This window comes from Protomyctophum parallelum (genome assembly GCF_964188405.1).
Source record: "Protomyctophum parallelum genome assembly, chromosome: 22".
Classification (NCBI taxonomy): Eukaryota; Metazoa; Chordata; class Actinopteri; order Myctophiformes; family Myctophidae; genus Protomyctophum; species Protomyctophum parallelum.
The window spans coordinates 23,806,449-23,829,141 of NC_139714.1; the positions used below are offsets into that span (position 1 = coordinate 23,806,449).

The window sequence follows — 22,693 nt, forward strand, 5'->3', positions numbered from 1 at the left end:
TGTAATAATTACATTTTGAGGACTTGTAAAAAGAACCACACTACAGACATGTGCTGTTAATTCCGTAGTCAAACTTACAGTATATGTTTGTTTTGTTTTTTAAGAATATTCCAATGCAACTTTGGGCCAATGCTGTCTTCCCTATTGTGCAATGCCCTTTGAGTGAGAATGTGTGGTAGTGATGAAATCTCTCCAGGGACATCTTCTTGCTTCACCTTTCTTGTTATACCACAGTGTCTGCACGAAACATTCAACTCAACTCAACTTAACTGCCTAGCTGCCTAAATCACATCTCCACTTTCCCATCTCCATTGCTGAAGCAATTAGCATGGCCTGGTTTCTACAAGGCCAAACAAACAAGACTAAATGGGGTATACCGGTATCTGTGTTTCACATTTGCACACTACACTATGGTTTCCGCATAATCAAAATCTGCTTTTAAGGACCACTTAACCACTTTTCAACCTATCTTCATATAATTGGCCCTCACTAATGTTCATGATAAAATACTACCATTGTTTTCTACTCGTTCTGTGTCTCATTGGAGGGCTATTGGCAGTTATTTTTTTCTTTTTGTGATTATTGAGAGATTATTGTATTATTGTGAGAATGATGGCTTCTATTTTCGCATTGCAACTTTTCAGGAATAGAAAGCCTGCCGTTTCTATTAGCTTGGATTCCACAACAATGTTGTCACTTGTGGACGGGTTTCTGAACTGCCCACAGCCCTCCTATGTGACACAAACAGTAGAAAAAACAAAATGGTGCAATTTTATCATGATCATTAAGTGGTCCTTTAAATCCCGCTTTAGATTACAAATGAAAAAACTGTGTACTAACAAGTCACATAAGAGATACCTCTACATAAAGAGATTCCACTGCATTTTGCGCAATGAGGCATATTTGTTCAAATATTCAGCAGAGGAATATAATGCAACAGGTGCCATGCCATCCAAATGGTGCTTTCTGGACAAGGAAAACAGGGAACTGAAAAGTATGTAAAAAAAAATAAAGTCTACTGTCTAACCATGGAAAATACATGCAAAGAAGTGAAAAAGAATGCCATGCATAGCACAGGTAAATGTGAATTGTGGCAAAGCGTTCTAAACAGACCACAGAAACACAATGAGTGACATTGGTAAAATAAGGGGTGATGAATTTGATGGGTATAGTAATACTTTTCAAGCTAGGTGGCGGGGGGGGGGGGGGGGGGGGGGGGTGCAGTCATACCTGGTTGTTGGAGATGGAAAGGCGCAGTGGAGAGAGTTTCCTTTGCTTGCCGTCGACCATCATGGCCTTGGCTTTGCCCTCGCCGTCCAGGTCCATGTTCTGGTCGTGGCCCTGGTCGTCGACGTCGTGCGGCAGCATCTCCTTGTCCTTGCGGCTCCCTCGGCGCCGGCTCAGGGAGCCCAGGTTCTCCGTGGGTTCAGAGTTGTGTTTGAGCACCGGGCACTCTGGGTTGGCCTTTAAACAGGCACAGTCCACCTTGTATTTACTAAAAGAACAAGGAGGAGGAAAAAGAAGAGTTACACAGAGAAAGGGCGGTAGACAAGAGGTTCTTGGCAAAACTATAGAGCGTCGCAGTCGCGCTCCCTCGAGAGACCCGGAAAAGAAATCCCTGTTCATTTTCCTGATAGACTTTTCAGAAAGTATTTATTCAAAGACGTTTACGCCGCGGACAAAGCCAACTCTTGTCGTGACAAATCATGACAACAAACAATTTTTCGGGCTGAACAAATAATTAGAAAGAAAACGGCAGGTTACAACCCTTTTTTTTTTTTTTCTTCTTTGTAAGTATTTGTTTGGTCCAAAATATTGTGTTTGTTGTCATAATTTGTCACGACAAGAGTTTTTATGACGCTTATAAGGTCTTTAAATAAATACGTTTTGAAATGTCTATGGGAAAAATGCATTGGAAACTATTTCCCGGGCCTGGCGTCGTCATGAAAGGGGGTAGGACTGCGACGCTCTATAGCCTTTAATAATAATAATTAACGTGCTTTTTGAGTTCCATACAACTTACCAGCTGCCATAGTCAAAATCAAAGCCAATGGTAATCTCTGTGCCTTTGATGATAGGCCTCAATGAGTAGATGTATAAGTGCAGCATACCATCCTCAATGACGTGACGCACCTGAGGGAGTATGAAGAAAAACATCAATGGGTTTATACTGTAACATACTTATCATATAGTATAAAGCTAAAATGTATAACGCACTTTACATAGGACACTGGGTATCATCTAAATAATCTAAAATAAAATGGAAAAAGGAATAAACGAAATAATAATGTCTGGGACTTGTATAGCACTTTTCATAGTACTCAAAGATCCTTTACATGTGTGGGGGCCAGGGGAGTGAACATAAGAAGGACAGCTTAATTAGGAAAAACAAGTACAAGATAAGAATTAAAACCAATAAAACTGTTAAAACTTTGTTAGTCAAAGCTTGAGAAGGCTAGTCTAAACAGGTGGGTTTTCAGTGCGGTTTTTGAGGTACGGAGGGAGGGAGGAATCTCAAATTAACAAAAAAAAAGTTAAAGTTGAAGTCAAAATAAACACACTAGATAAAGTGCAGTGTCTTTGTGCCATGTCAGACATGTGGTCCAACATGTCTCCTGATAGTATCCCCCAAAGCATGGGTTTTCAACAGGTGGTCCGTGGACCAATGGTGGTCCGTGAAGGTCAATACCATGTGGTCCCTGATGCCATGCATTTAGTAATGTAGGAAAGTGAAGACTTGTATATTAATTTATTGTATTGACCACAAGTTGAGAAACAATGCAGTAAATGACGTGGTGACATAATGATGACGTGTCGATGTTGTCAGTTACTGGGAAGTCGGACGTCAAGAACTTCCACAGAAAAGGGACTAGGTAGAAACTGTACTGGATTGCCTGGTTGAGTCACCATTATAAGGAAATGTGCCCATAATGAATTGCATGCGTCTGCTCGCTCATACATACAGTAAGTTACAATAGCAACATGATTTTAATATGGAAGGTTAATTTTCCCACCCACACAATGCTCATATCCCTCCTCCCAACACAACAGTGGTCCCCACTCCCAGGTTGATTCTCAGTCAGGGTGGTGGTCCCTGGTTCATAATCAGTTGAAAACCCCTGCCCTAAAGGTAGCATGCACAGACTGAAAAGTACGTCTAGGATTGATTGTCTTTGGTTGACAACCAAATAAGATCTGTATTTGGTTAATCGCCATCACAATTTGGTATCACTATTCCTGCCTGTTGAGGTCAAACTCATGATCAATGTGAGTACATATAGTAATAATGACACGTCTATTAGAGGTTGTGGAAAGAATATACACCTGTATTCCTGAGCAAACTCTACAATTACACCATTTTGCAAACTGCTATTAAATGGTCATAAAATCAAGGCCATGCCATTTTCTCCAAATAGCCTAGTCAATGTCCCCTCAAACATCACGACTCTGACAATAAGTTAAACTTCAAACACCACATCGATGCCTTAGCAAAACAAAGCTAAAGTTCACGCTGAGTTTCTTCTATAGAATGAAGTCCTGCTTTTCCACTGCTTCTCGCAAAAAAGGTTGCTACATTGGAATATTCTCACTTACAAAGCCATTCTTGGAAATCTCCTACTAAATTTGAACTTGTCCAAAACTCTCTTAACCTCAGATCAAATGCTTGGCTGCGCTATGTCGTGCCCCCAACAAAATCTGAATCTGGGAGAGAAAAAAAGAACCTTGTTTTTTTTCGGACCCTGGTCATGGAATGACCTACAGACCAGACTCAAACTGGCTTCTGTGATTCCCCTAGTGAGCTTTAAAAGGATTGCCATGGGCACACTTCCCAAACAATGTTCCTGCTTTGACGTATAGCAATTGTTGCTTCTTTTGCCTTTTTGTTTATTGGCAAATTCCGTTGCTTAGTTTTTATATATTAGCCTTTATTGGTTGTGTTATTAGACGTTCCTGTTCTTCCTTTGAGCTTCTTCGTTAGTGGGTATTGTGATTCTGAATGTCACATGTCAGTCCTGTTATTGTCTTGTATTTATTGTTGCTGGCAGAGCTGTGTTACTCATTTTGCCTCTTCTCTTGGCCAGTTCACACTTGTAAAATAGACTTTAGTCTCAATGTGGTTTTTACTGGTTAAAAACAATGCTCACCTCAGAGTTTGGGGTGCAGGAACGTCGGATGAAACGAGCTTCGTTGCCGAAGCTACGAGCGTCCACGCACATCTCCAGCCCGTCAAATTTAGAGTAAAACAATACAAATGGGTAGGGCCTGGGAAAGCAAAACACGGGAAAGGAAAGGTGTGAAATGCAGCGGTAAAATTACATTTAATTAAAATAAAATAAACTCAAATGCATGGCGAGTCTCGTTTAGCTACAGTAATAAAGGCATCTTCCTGACTCACGGTCCTGACCTTTTGAAGAAGTATCCATTGGCCTCAAACTGCTGCCGAAGCATGAACTTCCCCCTGTACTCGATGATGAGAGCGTCCGAAGGCAGGTCTCTCACAGCCTTGAGGATCTTCTTGTTCTTCTGGACCTGACTCTGCAGAGGACAGAGAGAGAGAGAGACAACAGGACATGAGTCAACAGGTCGCCTATTGAACGGTATATCCAAAGGAACAGTGACGTGTGGATGCGCACGCCGATCAAAATGGACATTTTTTAAAGTACATTACTAGCCTCCAGCCCTGAATCACTACCATTAAAAAATGATGTCCTAATGAAGTGAAATGAAATGAAAATTCAGATCGATTGCAAGGCTATTACATTACTAAACGATTGGTCATAACCACTATAAAAAAGGACCATTTGACGTAGACTTACACCAATGGCGAGGAATGTGTTATATAAAGTGTATGTATATCCCATTCTGGACGTCGGGAACCCCTTTTGGTGTTAGCATTATGTTATGCTTTAGCTATTGAAAAATAGCAGATCTACAAGCTCATAGCGCGCCACCGAGTGGCGCGCTACGAGCTTGTAGGTCTGCTATTTTTGAAGAATCGAAGAACGACTGACATAGAAACATAGCTACCCTCGTAGGTACCCTCACAAAAAACATGCAGTAATCCTGGTCACTAAACTGCCTCCCCCTGGCCAGCCGGGGTGCCTGATGGAGGGGAAAGGAACTGGTTGGAATAACGTCTTCCTTCCACACGCTACGTCCAACCAGGGAAACTCCCCCCTGTCAGGTGTAAAGGAGCAACTTGGGACATGAAGGAAGTTCAAGTCCGTTGCTCTCCCCTTGTCCCCCATATATGGGGACTAGGTTGGTGGAGGGTGTGTAGAGCCCAGGATCACATTAGATGATTGACACAGGGGTGAAAAATGGGTTACAAAATTGTGGGATAAAAAAAAAGAAAAAAAAGAAAAAAAGAAACATAGCTTTTTCAGAAAACTGTCAGGATGTAGAAGACATTTTTAGAATCTGATCTCAGGTCAAAATGGGATATACACACGAGTGTGTGTGTGTGTGTGTGTGTGTGTGCTTTACCTCCACGGGTGGTTTGAAGGAGGCCGGGTGCGTGTTGTAGGCCAGGCTCTTGCCGTCGCCCTGCTCTTTGACGCGCAGCAGGATCTGCACGTCCTCGCTGTACTGGTTGCTGCTGGCCTCCTCGTAGCGCTCCATCCACGTCTTCATCTTGTTCTCCCAGAGGGACGGGTGCTCCGCCAGCTCCTGCTCCGGCGCCGCGCCCTGCCAAGGGGACAGAGGACAGGGAGGGAGGAGGGGACAGAGCGGCTGAAAAGGTTAAAAAGGTTTTTAATATTTAACAGGATGACACCGATGCTGCTCGTGTGCCGTGTGTGTGTTTCGTGAGCCCACCTTTACTCTGGAGGATTTCCTGGAGCCCTCGCGGAAGGCCTGCGAAAAAAAAGATGGGACAGAAACTTGAATATGTTGGCAATGCTCATCAATTTAACAACTGTTCATAATAACGGTCTGAACTTCGCCTACTGATGCGTCTGGGAAAACCTCATTTCAATGAATGGGGCTTGGATGCCGGAGAAAACCAGTGGTAATAAACACGACGCCCACTGCTTTGAAAACCAATCCCATAAGAGATGGGAAGACGAATACCCTTCGGGACAATAACGTTTATTATTAATACCACCCCAACATGAAGGACTGCCCCATGACTTTCAATTGGTTCTCTGATGCTATTTTAATTTATCAGTAGGCTTAGCCACAAGCAACTCTTAGATGCCATTTTTAACATCTGACATCTAAAGTTGCAATACACAACACTTGACTTGACCGCCTGTAGAACAGCTATTTTTTTTGATTTATTCATGAAATGCCTAGAGAAAAAAGGATCACGTGGTTAAATTAACCCATTCTGGACAGGAACTCCTCTTGGTGTTTTAAGCATTATGTTATACTTTAGCATAAAAATAGCAGACCTACAAGCTCGTAGCGCACCACTCGGTGGCACGCTATGAGCTTGTAGATCTGCTATTTTTGGAAAATCGTGAAAATGCGTCGCAAATCGTTGAATATATATTATTTCAGAGCGCACAATTTAACTCATCTTTGCTTCTGGGGAGGTCCCTGGAACAACATTTTTTCAGATGGGGGGGGGGGGGGGTCGGCGGCCAATTACATATAATATTTTGGGGTGCTTGACATGGAAAAACCTTGAGAACCACGGACATAGAAACAGGGTTTTTCAGAAAACTATCAGGATTCAGAAGGCATTTGTAGAATCGTCCTCAGGTCTCTAATAAGACGCGGCACAGACCTTTTTGGCTCGGGCGGAGGCGGCGGGGCTGTCTTTGTCGCCGCTCCTCTTCCTCTTCTTCTCCACCAGCTTGTTGCCACCATGCAGGCGTCCGGTGGTCAGGGTGATGGTGGTGGGCGTGTGCTGGAAGGCAGAGTACAGCTCCAGGGGGACCTCGTCGCCGCTCTCCGTGGCACTGGTGTCCCCGTCTTGGTGACAAGCCATAAGACAAACACAGTGGATATTTACCACCCTGAATCATTGTATAATAACCGCTGATAACTAAAATGCCACTAATATATATCAAAGGAAGAAGCCACTATTGACCCTAATGAAGGCTCCGTTCCATTCTGGTCGTACAGAGTCAGGGTGCTGCTATTGTGGGGGGTGCATATTTTGGTTAGACATACAAACAGTCCGACAGGCATTAGTTCGACAACGCCGTCGCTCCCGACATGCGCTGCTGGTTACAACTAACCGGTGGCAGGTTAAAACTAACGCTTGGCTTCCTGTGAGGTTAGATTTAGGGTTGGGTTTTTTGGTAGGGTGTCGGTCGGACTCATGACTGTAGGACTGTTAGCACGTCGGACCAAACGTGTGCACCCGCTACCGTGCACGACGGCTCACTGGAGACACTCCGCTACACCAGTGGGTCTCAAAGTGTCCTCGAGTGGGTTCCAAATGGCGCCGCACGGGTGCTGTGCAACTCTGAAGAGTGTACAAATGGTTGCGCTCTCATGAGGGTCCTGGGAATTAAAAAAAGGTTTGAGAACCAACTGTACACTAAATGGAACAAAGCCTTAATTAGTATCATCGGTAACACCTGCTACAAAACCCCATTTGATTGGAATGACCTTCATCTATCTCTTAGATCGCTTTCATCCTTCGGTCGCTTTAGGACTTCCCTACGTTCACATCTTGATTCGCCTCGTTTATGCTTCTGAACTGACCAGCAATGGCACATTCACGGATGTATTTGCACTGTGCCCTTCTTTCCTCTGTTGTTTAACAGCTGATGATGTGGTTGCTGGTGGGGTGGCTGGGAGAGGGTCTGTGTATATGTATGTATATAATATCATCTGTGTCTATGTACTGTATGTTTTATGCATCTTGCTCGCGTTCCATGGGTCTCCGTTGAAAATTAGATGCTGCATCTAATCCCTTCAATAAGAAAAGAAAATCTGAAATCTGATCAGAAGTAGGAGGACTAAATGGTAAATGGTGCATTTATATAGCGCCTTTATCCAAGGCGCTTTAAATAGATTGTGCCCATTCACACACACAGTCATACACTGATTGCGGCGGAAGCCATGAAAGGTACCAACCAGCACATCGGGAGCAATTTGGGGTTCAGTGTCTTGCCCAAGGACACTTCGACATGTAGACAGGAGGAGCCGGGATTCGAACCGCCGACCCATGGATCATTGGACGACCTGCTCTATACCTCCTGAGCCACAGTCGCCCTGCACACAGGACTGTGTGCAGAGAGCCCATCTCTCAATTCCATGAAAGACGCAGTGAAGTCACTTGCCCAGCAGGTGTCAGCATGTCTGCAGGGGGAGGTGGTTGCAGACTTGACACAGCCTATGTCCTGCTCCACTGACTAACAAGATGGCCATTTACTGCAGCAAAGAACACTGTTCAATGTGTGACGTATCAATGGCCTTGAATGAGACTAGCCGGCACAAATCCCTTGATTAGCTCACAAGACTCGCAGGACTTCATTCTGACATTACATTTGAAATCTTACATCATCTTGTTTTTTTCCCAATTTTTCCCCCTAGCTTCATTGAGATTGATTCTACTACTGAATTATTAATGCCAATACTATGTAAACAGCATAATATGGTTCAGCACAGTGGGTTACATAACCGCCTCCATGTGCACTCCTTACCAGCAGTGTTGATTTGATTTCATCGACTATGACGAAATGTGTTTGTCGAATACCCTTTATCACTGATAAAAACTATAACAAAATAATGTGCCCATTTCGTCAACAAATACAAAACTAGACTAAAATGCTATAGGGGGGGGGGGGGGGGGGGACTGGTGGAGGAGAGATAATTTTATGTTTGGTTGCACTCGAGTGTAAAACAGCAGATTGACAAGGCGTCGCAGCACGTTGTGAGCTTGTAGATCGGCTATTTTCACCTCGTGAGCTTGTAGATCGGCTATTTTCAGCATGCAACCAAGTGTAAAATCATCCAGGTACGACGCCACCGCTAAACTCTTAGCCGACTAAAACTAGACTGACGCTAAAACAATTCAAGGGACTAACATTTTACTCAAAAGGGCTATGACTAAAACGAAATCAAAAGCATCCCTCCTTACCTAGTCTCGTGTCGCCAGACTGTTGCCTCTCGCAATTTTCAAATGCTTCCGTCATACAGTCTGGTGCAACGGAAGAGCCATCATGAGTAAAATATAAAGCGGAAGTGGAGCCTGTAAAGACGAAACTTCCGTTTCGTCTTCACAGTCGCGGCACATTTATCCTAATATAAATAAATAAACATCTAAGCATAGATAGCTTGTTGCTTAGCAAAAAGAAAAAAGGAAAAAAAAGCTCTAAAAATACATTTCAAAATATATTTTCGTGAACGGAAATGGCAGCTTCCTTCGGGAGGTGTATAGTTCCAAACTCTATATAAGCATTCAGAGATTGTGGAATGGTTGTGTCTGGCTACGCGAGACTACTCCTTACCAGACAAGCATTCTCTCTTCCTGGTCTGCAGCAGGATGGCTCTCTCTCGGTCCAGGTGCCGTGGTTGGCAGCGCTCACACAGGTAGGTCTCAGGAATGTTCTGCCTGTCGATGCCCATGCAGTCGATATGCTGCCAAGCACTGAAACATGGAGGCCAAGATTTTTTTTAGTAATCCGTTCCATTCAATAGTGGGCAGGCACAGGAGTTTACTTGAAGCTGTGTGTTGGCTGAAATTGTGCCACGCAATGTCAGGATGACTGCAGGTTTCAGCAAATGACATTCATTTCATAAAATAAAAAAAACCCATACCCATTTTGACCTGAGATCAGATTCTAAAAATGTCTTCTACATCCTGACAGTTTTCTGAAAAAGCTATGTTTCTATGTCAGTCGTTATTTGATCTTTCAAAAATAGCAGACCTACAAGCTCGTAGCTAGTAGATCTGCTATTTTTCAATAGCTAAAGCATAACGTAATGCTAACACCAAAAGGGGTTCCCGCCCGAAATGGGTTAAAACGATTTGAATAACAATTGCAATGAAATACAATTGCAAAAAATACAAGATCTGGTGAAGTTCAATCATTTCATCTTTTGGCACTGTTTATGATTGAACTTCACCAGATGACACTTAAAATCATGGCAACATTTTGAATCGTGATTTCAAGAGGAGGAAAATTCAAGAATCGTGCAGCACTTCCTTGAATGCATTATGTTGCATTCACACGGGCAGATGCAAAAGATACAAAGCTACACAGCATAATTGTAGCTTTGGATCTCTTTGTAGCTGACGTTGAAACCGGCTCAACTTTTGTGTAGCCGTTGTATCTTTTGCAGCAGCTAGCTACAAACCAAACAGCGGATGTATCTTTGTATCTCTTTGTATATGTCGCCGGCTTCCATCCAAAATGAATGGTAGACTGTATCTTTGCGTCTGCCATTGTGAACGCAGCATTACAACTTACGGTAAAAGTTGACGCCACAAAGCAAATGTAATGGTGATGTTTTAGGTATGATCATTCTAATGTTACTGTTCCACATAACAGCCAACCAGATGAAGAAATCACAGATTTGAGGCATTAACCACTTTGCTTTGCTCTGAGGCCATTCTGGAAGATGCTTCTAAACTTGCATTCTATTGCTATTTTGCTATTTCATCTTAAAATAACCAATGTCTAAAAATAGCCGATCTACAAGCTCACATCATGTCGCAGTGTGACATGTTGTGAGCTTGTAGATCTGCTATTCACTGAATATGAAGGTAGCCTACTGGGGGGAAGCCACACATTCAGTAGATCCCGTGATCTTTTGTGGCCAGATGTAATTTCTTAGGACTAAAGTAAATAATAATAAAAAGGAATCGCTATAACATTTTGTACAGAAATAGCCCCATGTTTGAATGCCCGCGCAAAAGATAGCGCGCCACCGAGTGGCACGCTACGAGCTTGTAGGTCTGCTATTTTTGAAAAATCGACTGACGACTGACATAGAAACACAGCTTTTTCAGAAAACTGTCAGAATTTAGAAGACATTTATAGAATCGTTCCCAGGTCTAAATGGGGTTAATCCGTGAGCTCACGACACACACACACACACACACACACACACACACACACACACACACACACACACACACACGAGGCTCCTCTCCGGTCTCTCCTTACCTGCACTTGTCGCAGCAGATCATGTAGCCGTCGTCGTGCGTGAAGCCGCAGATGCAGCGGGTGATGTCGGCGGCGTAGCTGCCGTCCTCGGAGGTGCTGAGCGTGGTGCCCCTGGACGCCTCGTCCAGGAGGCTGCCCGGTACAAACAGCCCCGCCTCGCCCGGACGCCCCATCAGCATGGACGGGGGAGGGGAGGCTGGCGGTGTGGGCGGGGGCCTCGCCCCATAGTTGTGGTCCTGGAATGGGATGGACGGACAGAAGGAGAAAGAGAAGATGTGCCGTTCAGAGATGCTCCGATAAATCGGCCATATCGGGCCAATATTCACTCTGAATATCGGCATTTTCCCTATCTGTAATCGGCAATTTGAAAACATTTCTCCCCTTTCTACCCACACACAGGAACAGTTTTGACGTTGGTTTTGACATATAATAACTAAAATGGGAGTTCTTCTCTCAGCCTAGCGATATTGCAATAGGATTTCATTGAATGTATTTTGTAATATGAAAAATGCAGCCTTGTCTTTTTTCTTTTTGTCTTTTCTTTTTTCTTTTTCTTTCCGTATAGTCCGTTTTGTTGTTTTTCCTTCAATAAAAATGAAGTGAAAAAAAAAGGGACATATCGGTATCGGCCAATCGTTGATCGGTATCGGCCCCAAAAGAGCCTCACACTCAAAGCGCTTTAGGGCCGTCACCATGAATTACAGGATAATCTAATAGTCGTCTAATCGTAACTATTTGAGATAAACTCAATTATTGTTTTTGATCATAATCGTTTCCATGTTGAAAAAATGTTTATAATGTTTATATCTGCTGAAACAGCAGATTACATGTCAAAACCCATGTCAAAACTGTTCCTGTGTGTGTGTGTGGAGGATGGGGAGAATGTTTAGGCCTGTCGCAAAGATGCAAAATGATGTTATACTATATATCTGCTTGACATTTATACCACTTAAATGGTGTATCGCTTTCAACTTACATTTTGTAATCGTTGACACAGCCCTACTCACTCTCTCGACACAGTTCAGCTGGCTTGGCTTTGGTTACATTATGGAAGTACAGTTCTGGAAACACTGGTTTACAGTATGTCATGTTCCGTGTACAGGTCATGACACAGACACCGACAATAAACCACTTGAATAAACAAAGAATAGAATAGGCTCGTCTCTACGGACATAGATATGATTTATAATCTCTACTTCACAGGAACGACGTCGGCGCAACAAAAATGAAACATTTTGTTGGTTGGCATTTTCTAGTTTTGCACAGACAATATGCCAGCACGCCCACCGACTCGAGTACTCAGAGGAAGCACACCGTTTGCCAGTGACAGCGTTTGACACTCACAGCTGGCTCAGTCGATATTTTCCAAATGGGGAAAAAAAATTAAATGAAAGAGACCACACGACTGCATCCCAGAGAGGATTTCTGTTCGTCCCAAATACATATTTTATTGTCACCGGTGTGGTGATGGAACGGTGTTAGTCACGAGTCGGTCTCGCATGCTTTTAGACACCTCTAGAGTGGGCATTATGTGCTGAAACTGTAACGGTAATCTAATGTGGGAACAGACCACAGAACTTCTCCATAGAGGAGTTCAATGAGCCAATGAAAGTAATAAGTTATTATGTGATCATGCATAGATTACATAGTTTAAAATAGTTATAAACAAGCAGTGTTGTTTTTGTCGACTAAGGCTGTGACGAAAATGTCTGTCGACTACCGTTTTACATGGAGAAAAACGAAATAAAAACTACGACATGATGACTAAAACTATGACTAAATATACTGGTAGTTTCGTTGACAAAAAAAAATTGACTAAAATGTCAGGGAGGGACTAGTGGACAAGAGATCCTTGTTGCATGCTGCGCGACGCGTTGTGAGCTTGTAGACATAGGCATATTTTCAGCATGTGTAAAAATCAGTCATTACAACGGCATCAAGGCCTGCCAAAATACATGTTAGTCGACTAAATCAACTGTAGATTTAGTCTACTAAAATCTTATGATATTCAGTAGACCAAAACTAGAGTAACACTGAAACATTCCAGGTGACTAAAACTAAATGAAAACTATTCAAAAGACTATGACTAAAGCTAAAAATCTAAAATTTGCTGTAAAAAACAAACACTGATAAAACAGGACACCTCCTGTATGCACAGAGAAAAGGCCATATCTGTTGCGGGCCGGGTCAATGTTCTATTTCAGCCCCGAACGGGAACCGGCAACTAGCTCGCTAACTGGGAAGATGATTAACAGAGCAGGAGGGAGGGCTCAAGGTACAGTATGTAGGTCAGGTAAAAGAGGGTGAGCGTGTGTGTGTGTGTGTGTGTGTGTGTGTGTGTGTGTGCACTCACAGCATAAGGCAGGCCAATGTAGCTGTGGCTGTGGTGGGAGCTACTGCTGTAGATCTGGTGGGGGTAGCTGGACTTTTCCACCACTACAGGGCTGGCCTCCACCGATTCTGGTCTGCTGGGCAGCAAAAAAACAAACAAACAAAGACAAACAAACACACAGCAGAGAGTCACAAAGTCATACAGCGAGAACTTAGACAAGAAAAAATGGCAACACTATTAAAAGTAAAATAATACAAGTAAGAGAGATTGCAAGTGTTTGTGCAGTCCAGGGCATTCAAAGGCATTCACACAGGTGGACTGCACAGGCCTGATAGCCAGGAAAATATTAGAATGAAGACCATTATTCTACTCTGCAATTAAGACCGTTTAGTGTCACATATCTAGGTGTGACAGGCTCTATCACACACACACACACACACACACACACACACACACACCCCCCCCCCCCCCCTCTTGTTTATGCCAAACCGGTAAATCCACTCTTGGCTGTCTACAAACCGACCCAACGTTATTGTTAGTAGATTAATGTTTTCGTCAGTGGCGGCGGCGGCCATAGTAAAAAAAGAGGGAAGTGGCCGGGGTCTGGCAAAAAAATAAATAAATAAATGGATGGCAGAGAGAGACAAGACAGTGAGGGATTAAAGACAAAAGAAGGGAGGGATGCAAAGAAAGAGGGGCTCTGAGGAAGAAAACAGGCTGCCTGGTGGGCCGGCTGACACACAGAGCAGAGATGGGGGGACGGCGTGCCTTGATGGTCAGACACAGTCAGACATCTAGGAATCAGTCATGTGGAAATATCAAATCCTCCACATCTCATCTCGTATTCTCGTCCAAGACAAGTGCTCCAAGGTCAACATGACAGAGAGAGAGAGACAACACCCTCAGGTTGTGTACAGTACGCGTGCGCCCATCATATTCATATGCACACATACACACGCACCTTGGCAGTGACTACCTCACCAATTCAAAGCTCCATGAGGGTGGCCAACAGCTCGACCAACAACTTCCAGTGGTCAACCACATAAAGAGTTCACAAAGTGCACTGGAGAGCCTCCCAGGTACGTAGAATACCACACGTATGTACGACGTACGTACAGGGACAAAGAGGTACGTTACAAAAAGACCCTGTGTGTGTGTGGGACTGTGGGTGGGTGTGAACTAGTGAACTGGCTCGGCAGCATTTCTGTTTGGATAACTATTGTCTGACTCCTCTCCTTCCACCGAGGCACATTTTAAAAGCACAGCACAGAGGACAGCGTGTACAAACTAAGAGCACGGCCACACGACATGCAGAAGTTAACAGTTTTGTAGAAGTGAAAGTTAAGTACCGGTACTAATAAACTTGTGTGTGCGGCGAGACTATACGTTGCACACAAAGACAAACGCTTGTCCAACCAAAACAAAATACCCGCCCTACCTTTCCTTCCTTCCTTCCCTTTCTTCCCAGCCCTCCCGCTGACAAAACTGTATCAATCAAAGGCTAGGTTTTTTTGGTACTGTACCTGTAGAAGCAGAACTTCTTCAGCCCTATGGATCGTGCTGCATGCCTACAGAAAGCACTGTGAAACACTTCCTCGTAGAGTGTGGATTGCCGCTCAAGTATTCTACAGTCAGTCAAAGTGAAAATGCAAGTACATGCATGAGGTGTGGAGGAGGCGGTCCTGAGAGAAGTTGTGTCTGCCCGCGTGTGTCTGTGTGTGAGACTCTTTATGTTGGAGCAATATACTCACAGTCACACAAGTAAATGGTGCATTTATATAGCGCTTTTATTCAAAGCGCTGTACATAGATTGTGAATTGCATTCACTCGTTCACAACTTCACACACACACAGTCGTACACCGATGGCAGAGGGAACCATGCAAGGCACCAAACTGCACATCGGGAGCAATTAGGGGTTCAGAGTCTTGGTCAAGGACACTTCGACACTTCGAGTGAAAGACAGACAGGCAAACAGACAAGACAGATGCACACAAGGGAAGAATCGTCCAGTCAGTGACGGAAGCCAAGCTGGCGAGTGAGTGGAATACTGGACAACTCACCCCGGTGCTTGCCCGTTTTTGCTCCCGGGAATTTTTCCCAGTGAGGGGGATAACTTGTAATATGCCATTTGTATGTATTCTTTTTGGGAAAATATAAAAAGATACTCCTATGGAAAGGCTATATCTTTAGTTTTAACTTTTTACTTATATTGACCCTATAATCAGATAATCCCCACACTTCACTGTAGAAGCCTTTTCATGAATTATATTTGTACTTATAGTTAAGAGAAATTCAAAGTCCATCAGTCTGCCGTCCAGCCTCTCCCACCCCTCACTGTGGAAAGTTCCGGGAGGAAAACGGAAAGGGGGCGAGTTATCCTGTTACCAGTGAGTGAGGGTTGTTTGGGTTGTTACTATCAACGAGCACATTTGATCCGTCTGCATCATCCATGTATCGTAGGAGGAGGGACTCTAGTATAGTCATGTCCTCGCTGCCAGTTAGCGTAAGGGAGACTACACAGATCCAGGATACATAGAACACATTACAGAGAGGGGGTGGGGAGAGGGGGGGGGCAAGCGATGTCGGAGCCCATCACAACCGAACGCCGACATAAAAGAGCTGCAACAACATGCCCTGCAAAGACGAGAGAAAGAGACTGGAATGGAGGCTTCAATTAAAGTGACAGCTAGATAGGCATGTGCTAATCATAGCTCGCACCGCTCCAGAGTACTTAAACGGGCAACACGAGTCACTCAACAGGCATGCGCACGCAACACGCTCACACCTGCTGAGGGAAATAAAACGAGTGAAGTAGCAGAGTGGAGAGGATGGAGAGATTATAGGAGGGAAAGAAAGAGAAAAAACTGAGCAACACTGCACGGTCAGAGGCAACGCCTTCTCTTCCAAAGGGCTCCTACTTGCTGCCATGGCAACGCTGCGTGTTCCGTCAGCGTGTGCGCACTAGGCTGAGTGTGTTCCACTGTGTCGCACGCGCACACACACACACACACACACGCGCGCGCACACGCGCGCGCCATCAACAGCTGGACCGGCTGCTGCTGGCTTCAGGAGATGTGTACAGGATGTGACGCCGCTCCTCTGGTGAGTAGAGCCGCTAGCTTGATTTATAATTCGTCTTATGCCGTTGTCGCGCTCGGAAATTAGGCAATCTAAAAGCTCACAGCGCATCGCAGCGTGAACTCGTACAACTATAAGGTGTATAAATTAAGAATATCCCTCTGCCGACGTCATCAACGAGACTAGCCTAAAAAAATACTGTGTGTGTGTGTGTGTGTGTGTGTGTCTCTTTCTGGTTAGCTCCTCCTCAGCAGGTGGAGGAGGCCCTCTTCAAGCTTGTTAACTTCTTTTAAATAAACCTGCAGCGAGCCAACAGAACAGACGCCGGCCAGGCAGGGACAGAAAGAAAGGGGGGGACAAAGTGAGTGGGACTGGGGCGCAGTGGGACCATTTAAGACGCCAGAACAGTTTTTGAGGGCCACCTGTCACTCACACCAGTGGCCATGGCAACCAACAGGCCCTGCGCAGTGCGGAAGGAACACAGACAGGGAGGGGTTGGAGGGAAGATACCATGGTAACACTCTCTGATGAAGGCAGAGGGGAGGGCAGTGTTCACCCGGTTGTTTTTTCTTTTTTTTAAGAGGCAGGAGTCCCTTTATGCGCCGATGACGTATTTGTGTTATTCTTCCGTCGTGGGAGAACCTGTTGTTTCGCTTGTTTTTGATAAGAAAACGCCACAGCACAGTGTCCTTGACGAGCCTGCGAAAACACGTGTGAGGAGGGGAAAAGCACTGTTGATTTCATATACTGAGATTATGACCATTTTATTTTCTGACGAAAATTAGATAAAAAGATTAATTAAAAATGTAAAACCAAGCTATGATGCCTAAAACTATGACTAAATATACTGACAATTTCTTCAACAAATAAAAACTAGACAAATGTTAGGAAGGGACTAGTGGAGAAGAGATCGAGCAGAACTAAAAGACAACTTTATTTTTGGTTGCACTCTGAAAATGGCAGATCTACAAGCTCACAAGTCACAACACAGAGCTTGTATTGTAGGCTATTTTCAGCATGCAACCACTTGTAAAATCAGGCATTAAGATGCCTTGATGGCGTAGTATGCTTGATTTTACAAGTGGTTACTGATTTTACACATGGTTGCATGCTGGGACACTAAATCAACTGTAGTTTTACTCGACAAGATTTACATGACATTTAGTCGACTAAAACTAGACTAAAAAGGTAAAACATTTCAGATAGGACTATAACTAAATAAAATGTTGCTGCCAATCTACAACACTGAGGGGTAGAGGCGGGTGGCTCGTCTACTGTTCACTGAACGACTTTGTCAAAACGAACACACCACAAAAACGCGCGTGAATATTTACACCCTCTTTTCTATCGGAGGAGGGAGATCGGGGAGGGGGGATTATATTCTTCTTTATTGCACACAGGCAATGATCTGAACGGACAGGCAACATATCAATCGTATATGTTCCGGGCCGACTGCCAGCTTCGCGTGAGCGGGCAGTTGTAGTTAATAGCTGCATATTGAGAATGTCTGTGCGATGAGGGATGGGCGAGTGAGTGTGTGTGTCTGAGTGTAATCAATGGCAGAGTGGACCTGTCCATTAGAGCAGACACCCAGTGCTATGGAGCCAGTGTGTTGCGAAGGCCCTGCCTCCATGATCGACCACAAACTCCCTGCCCATTAACAGTTATCATCTATAAGTGGGAGAAGGAGGAGGAGATCAATGCAGCACAGCACTACGCAGAAAGAGAGATGGGGGGGAGTCACCCGGGAGAGGGATGGGAGGGCCGCCTCGCGGAGAACAGAGGGCATGTTGGGGCAAATAATTAAATTACAATGAATTAAAGTGTGCGGGTGAGATGAGTTTGTCGACAAAAATAAAATTGGAAAGTTGCGAGAGCAGGGAGGAATGGAACTATTGAGAGAGAAGCATGACTGAAAATGAGTGAGAATGAACGTTGGGTGTGTGTGTGTGTGTGAGTGAGTGAGTGAGTGAGTGAGTGAGTGAGTGAGTGAGTGAGTGAGTGAGTGAGTGAGAGAGAGAGAAAGTCATGGAATAAAGCAAAATAAAATCTCAAGACTGAACCTAGTGTTGCTGCTGTTCCACATAACAGCTAAAAAACAAACTGAATAACTAATGACCGAAAATTGCCGAACTCCAAGCTCACAACATGTCACAGCGTGACGTGTTGCGAGCTTGTAGATCGGCTATTTTCAGTGCGCAGCATGCTTTCACAGAAGACATGCTGGCTGCCAAATGACTGAAATCAGTCATGGTGACAGAACTTTAATCCATGGTGGATTACATAGATTACGCTTTACATAGATTGTGCATTACATTGACCCATTCACAGTTTCACACACATTCATACACCAATGGCAGAGGAAACCATGCAGGGCACTAACCTGCACATTAGGGTTCAGAGTCTTGCTCAAGGATACTTTGACACTAACTCTGGGGGGGGGGGGGCCCGGATTTGAACTGGGAACCCTGTGGTTCCCATCCGGCCACTCTACCCCTGAGCACAGTGTTGTGTGTGTGTGTGTGTGTGTGTGTGTGTGTGTGTGTGTGTGTGTGTGTGTGTGTGTGTGTGTGTGTGTGTGGTTAGTTACTCACTCTGAGCCTGCAGCCATGTCCAGGTATGAGGTGTCTGCTCTGTCCACCCCTACTGGGATGCCTATGCTCATGACGTTCTCTGATCAGTTCTCGTCCTACTGAGTCCAGAGCATAGGAGTCCAAAACACTGAGGCATGCCAGCCGCAGCACTCATTGCAGACATCTAAGTGCATCCACAAGGCCTGAAAACACAGACGGAGATAGGGAGGACAGAAGAGAAGAGGAACAGGTATGAGAGAGAAAGTGAGTTTGTTGTTAACGTTGTGCAACAAATGGATAAGACGATGAGTTTGATAATGTGTCACTCATTGTTTCATGCCGTGAACAAAGCCCTTTACGATGTGTGACAAATATGTGCCTACATTCAAGAGTGAGTCATTACAATTAACGCAGTTAGCAGACAGTAGGCATTTCCACAGGCAGGGGTTGACACTAAGGTCTCAGAGGCACTTGAATAGGAGTCAGACTATGCGTTCAAACTCATTTTATATTTTTAAGTGTAGCAACAGTGCACTGCAAAAATCACATCATTAGGTACATGTTACATTCCACAGACCAGAAGACAGAGCGCTCTGACTTCAGGTCTTTAGACAGATATCTCGTGTTGCGTTTATAGACAGTTGCGTCCCCTCTCAAAACTGAGCACTTGCTTTGCCTTCAGGTTGCCCGGTCGGGCAAACTGTAAGCAAACTTCACCTGCCCGAAAGTGTTATTTACCTGCCAGGGGCAGGTGGGCCGCCCTTGTGTGTCAATGCCTGACAGGTCTTAATTACAAAATTCACTTTCACACCAGTGAATTTAAACCCAAGTATCTCTGACAGGAAATTCCCTAGCGTGGCACAGCTAAGTCGGCCTTCAGCCGGCTGAGATATTGACTGATGAGAGAGAGGAAGACTTTGTAAGGTGAAGCCACTGAGAGCAGGGCTGCCGGTTGGCTCCGAACTGTGCAAACGTGACCTCTGAGAATCCCGTCTGGCGATGCAGAGAGGTGCGGTGCCAGAGTGTCCCCACAGGGGGGAGCAAGAGAACACAGAGCAGCCTGCCGCCATGAGAGGAGAGAGAGAGCATTGCAAAGAGACAAACAGAAGCCATACCCCCCCCCTGACTGTCCACCAAAGAGGGCTGTTATATTCAGAACACACACACACAAAATTAGAGACCCACACAATTTGTCATTTCAAAAGTGACGCATATATCCATATCGACAACCATCTTCGTCTCTCTCTACTCTCTAGCAATGTAGATGGATGAGATGCACAGAAAGAGTGGGAGTCTTCAATAATTAAATACTTTACATGAATATCAGGCAATGGATGTACTATAGTTTCCACTCTGGCTTACTGCCCAGGAGGTACCAACACTAGCATTAGGCATGAGCAGCAAGCCATTGACTAGCAATAGGCAGGTAAACAATACAGGTATGGGCCTACCACACACACACACACACACACACACAAGTGTGTATATTAAGCAATGTATTATTTGTGTCCACCGTATGTGTGGGTCCAGACAGCAGCATATGTGCCAGTGTGTGTGTGTGTGGCTAGCCCCTGATATACAGAGAGCTCTGTTGATAAGCGGGATTAGTGGGAGGGACAGATGCCGAGACAAAATAGGCTGGAGGTCTGTCACACCTCCGCCTTCCCGTAGTTCCCGTGTGCACACTGGGCCAAAACAAAAGACTCAGATCGATGGAAGACTATTAAGGCTAACAGTTGAGTTCAGGGTTTCATTGAATGTAAAGACGGCGCCATAATTTATACTCCCAGAGGAAGCAGTAACGCATAATAACACGAGATCTGCCTATGAGGTATGACTGTTTTCTGGCATGTCCATGTCTTCTGAAGCGCTCTCTAGTCTCTGTAGTCTAGGAAAGGTGCAATCACAGGACAAACTGGTCACATTGCTTGTAACAGAACTCTTTGTAGCTTCCATAAATAGCACCTCTTTGAATGATAAAACGGCTATTATTCAGCCAAAACTCACTGCAGTACACCTGAGCTCTAGTCTGATACAGGACTGGCAAATTAATAACGACGAACTCGCATTGGGAAAACAATGGGGTGGTTTCTCTGAGTTATTACTTGTTGGGCACCAGTCAGAGCAAACCAAGTGATGTGAGGAATGAACCCCCACAGTTGGGTCCTGTCCAGGGAGGGACAGAGAACAGCTGTCAGCTCCAGGCCTAATTAATGGGAGGGAGAAGACCACAGTGTGTTTGTGTTTCAATGTTGTCAATTCAAGGTTGACCGTCCGGACAATTGGCCATATTCACACGGGTTGGGGGGGCCATTTCGCTCTCATGTTATGCTCAGAGCTGTGTTCAATTTGTTGACTAAAGCTGCGTTCAGACATGAAAATATATATCCGCTCGGTTCGCCCCGTTTGTGCCGTGCCAGGTCACGCAGCGCCCGTTCGCCAACTTCTCGTCTTTGCATTAACTTTGTTATGTAATCGCGCCGCTCTAACCGTCCAAGTCTGAACGCATCTTAAGACTAAGGTTTTTCAGAAGACTAAATAGGACTAAGACTAAATGCTGTGTTATTCAAAAGACAAAATATTCTGAAAGAATGAACACTCACAGAGTCACAGGGGTGGGAAACCCCACCCTGACTGGGTCTCCCTGCCCCACATCTCCATGTGGGTGAATGTGGCCTCATTAGAGCCACAACTCTTGCCTAAAATCTTTGAGCAAATCTTTGAGCAATAATCAAGTGGAATTTTACAAGGCCTACTACCACTTTAAGCAGGAACATTTGTATACCCTCTTTAAACAGCGGGGCTTTATCACAAGCCGAACCACTTGACAAAGGAATCCGACTCTTTCCTTAAAGAAGGAGGGGGTGGCAGTGGGCCAACAACACCAACATGATAGATCCACCCTTTTGTATTATCTGAAAAGGTTAGCATGTTGTACTAGTGCAGTGCGCTTCCTTCAGAAAATGTTGCCACGTCCAATAGGTTGATCTCTGCACTCGCCAGGGAATCCTGCTTGTCACTGCTAAGGAATGTACACACACACACACACACACACACACACACACTCATATTCACACATAGCCCCCAACCACAGATAGACACCAAACAGATAAAGCCCCTCTGCCCCATCCTTACAAACATTCTTTTACAAGAAGGCTCTCACAGAGAGATCGACAGCGTCGTGCAAATAACACTGCAAACAGACACTGCACCGCAGCCAGACACAGTGAAGGCTGACAAAGGGGGGGGGGGGGGGGGGGGGGAGGTTGTTGGGGGGGAAAAAAAGAAAAACAAGTACAGTACAGCAGCATTCCTGACTAAATCTGAGCTGCTCTGTGACTGCCGCTGCCGGCTCCTCCCACTTCCTTTAGCACCGATGTCCATCATGCCAGAAAAACGCTGCCAGAAAGAGAAAAAGAAAAGCAAAGAGAGAGAAAAGTCCCCCCCCCCCCCCCCCCTACACCCTCCCTCCCCTGTGCCCAGTCACCCCGCCCAGCCGGATTTCTCTCCCTCCTCTATACACTTCCTAAATAAACCTGGGAGCAGCGCGAGGCAGAGCAGAGCAGAGGGGAAGGGCAGTGTCGTAGGCATGGCTCCTAATTACAAGGAGGCTGGGAGAGGCCATTTAAAGACA

At 44.9% G+C, this 22,693-nt stretch overlaps 1 protein-coding gene across 8 annotated transcripts in view; it reads right to left on the bottom strand.

The window, feature by feature from the left end:
* The window catches only part of kmt2e (lysine (K)-specific methyltransferase 2E), a 45,091-nt gene that overhangs the window by 13,936 nt on the left and 8,462 nt on the right, over nt 1–22,693 (bottom strand). For 2 of the 8 annotated variants that reach the window (XM_083758276.1, XM_083758273.1), the window contains exons 2-12: nt 19,081–19,262; nt 13,429–13,540; nt 11,076–11,311; nt 9,414–9,553; nt 6,734–6,921; nt 5,818–5,856; nt 5,488–5,688; nt 4,406–4,536; nt 4,146–4,263; nt 2,024–2,133; nt 1,231–1,495 (exon numbers count right to left, since the gene is read on the bottom strand). In XM_083758276.1, coding sequence (XP_083614402.1) covers nt 1,231–1,495; nt 2,024–2,133; nt 4,146–4,263; nt 4,406–4,536; nt 5,488–5,688; nt 5,818–5,856; nt 6,734–6,921; nt 9,414–9,553; nt 11,076–11,311; nt 13,429–13,540; nt 19,081–19,151 — 1,611 coding nt within the window. In that variant the 5' untranslated portion in view covers nt 19,152–19,262. Of the gene's footprint in view, nt 1–1,230; nt 1,496–2,023; nt 2,134–4,145; nt 4,264–4,396; nt 4,537–5,487; nt 5,734–5,817; nt 5,857–6,733; nt 6,922–9,413; nt 9,554–11,075; nt 11,312–13,428; nt 13,544–19,080; nt 19,263–22,693 lie in introns of all 8 variants that reach the window. The other 6 variants (XM_083758275.1, XM_083758272.1, XM_083758274.1 and 3 more) reach the window with 4 other exon arrangements.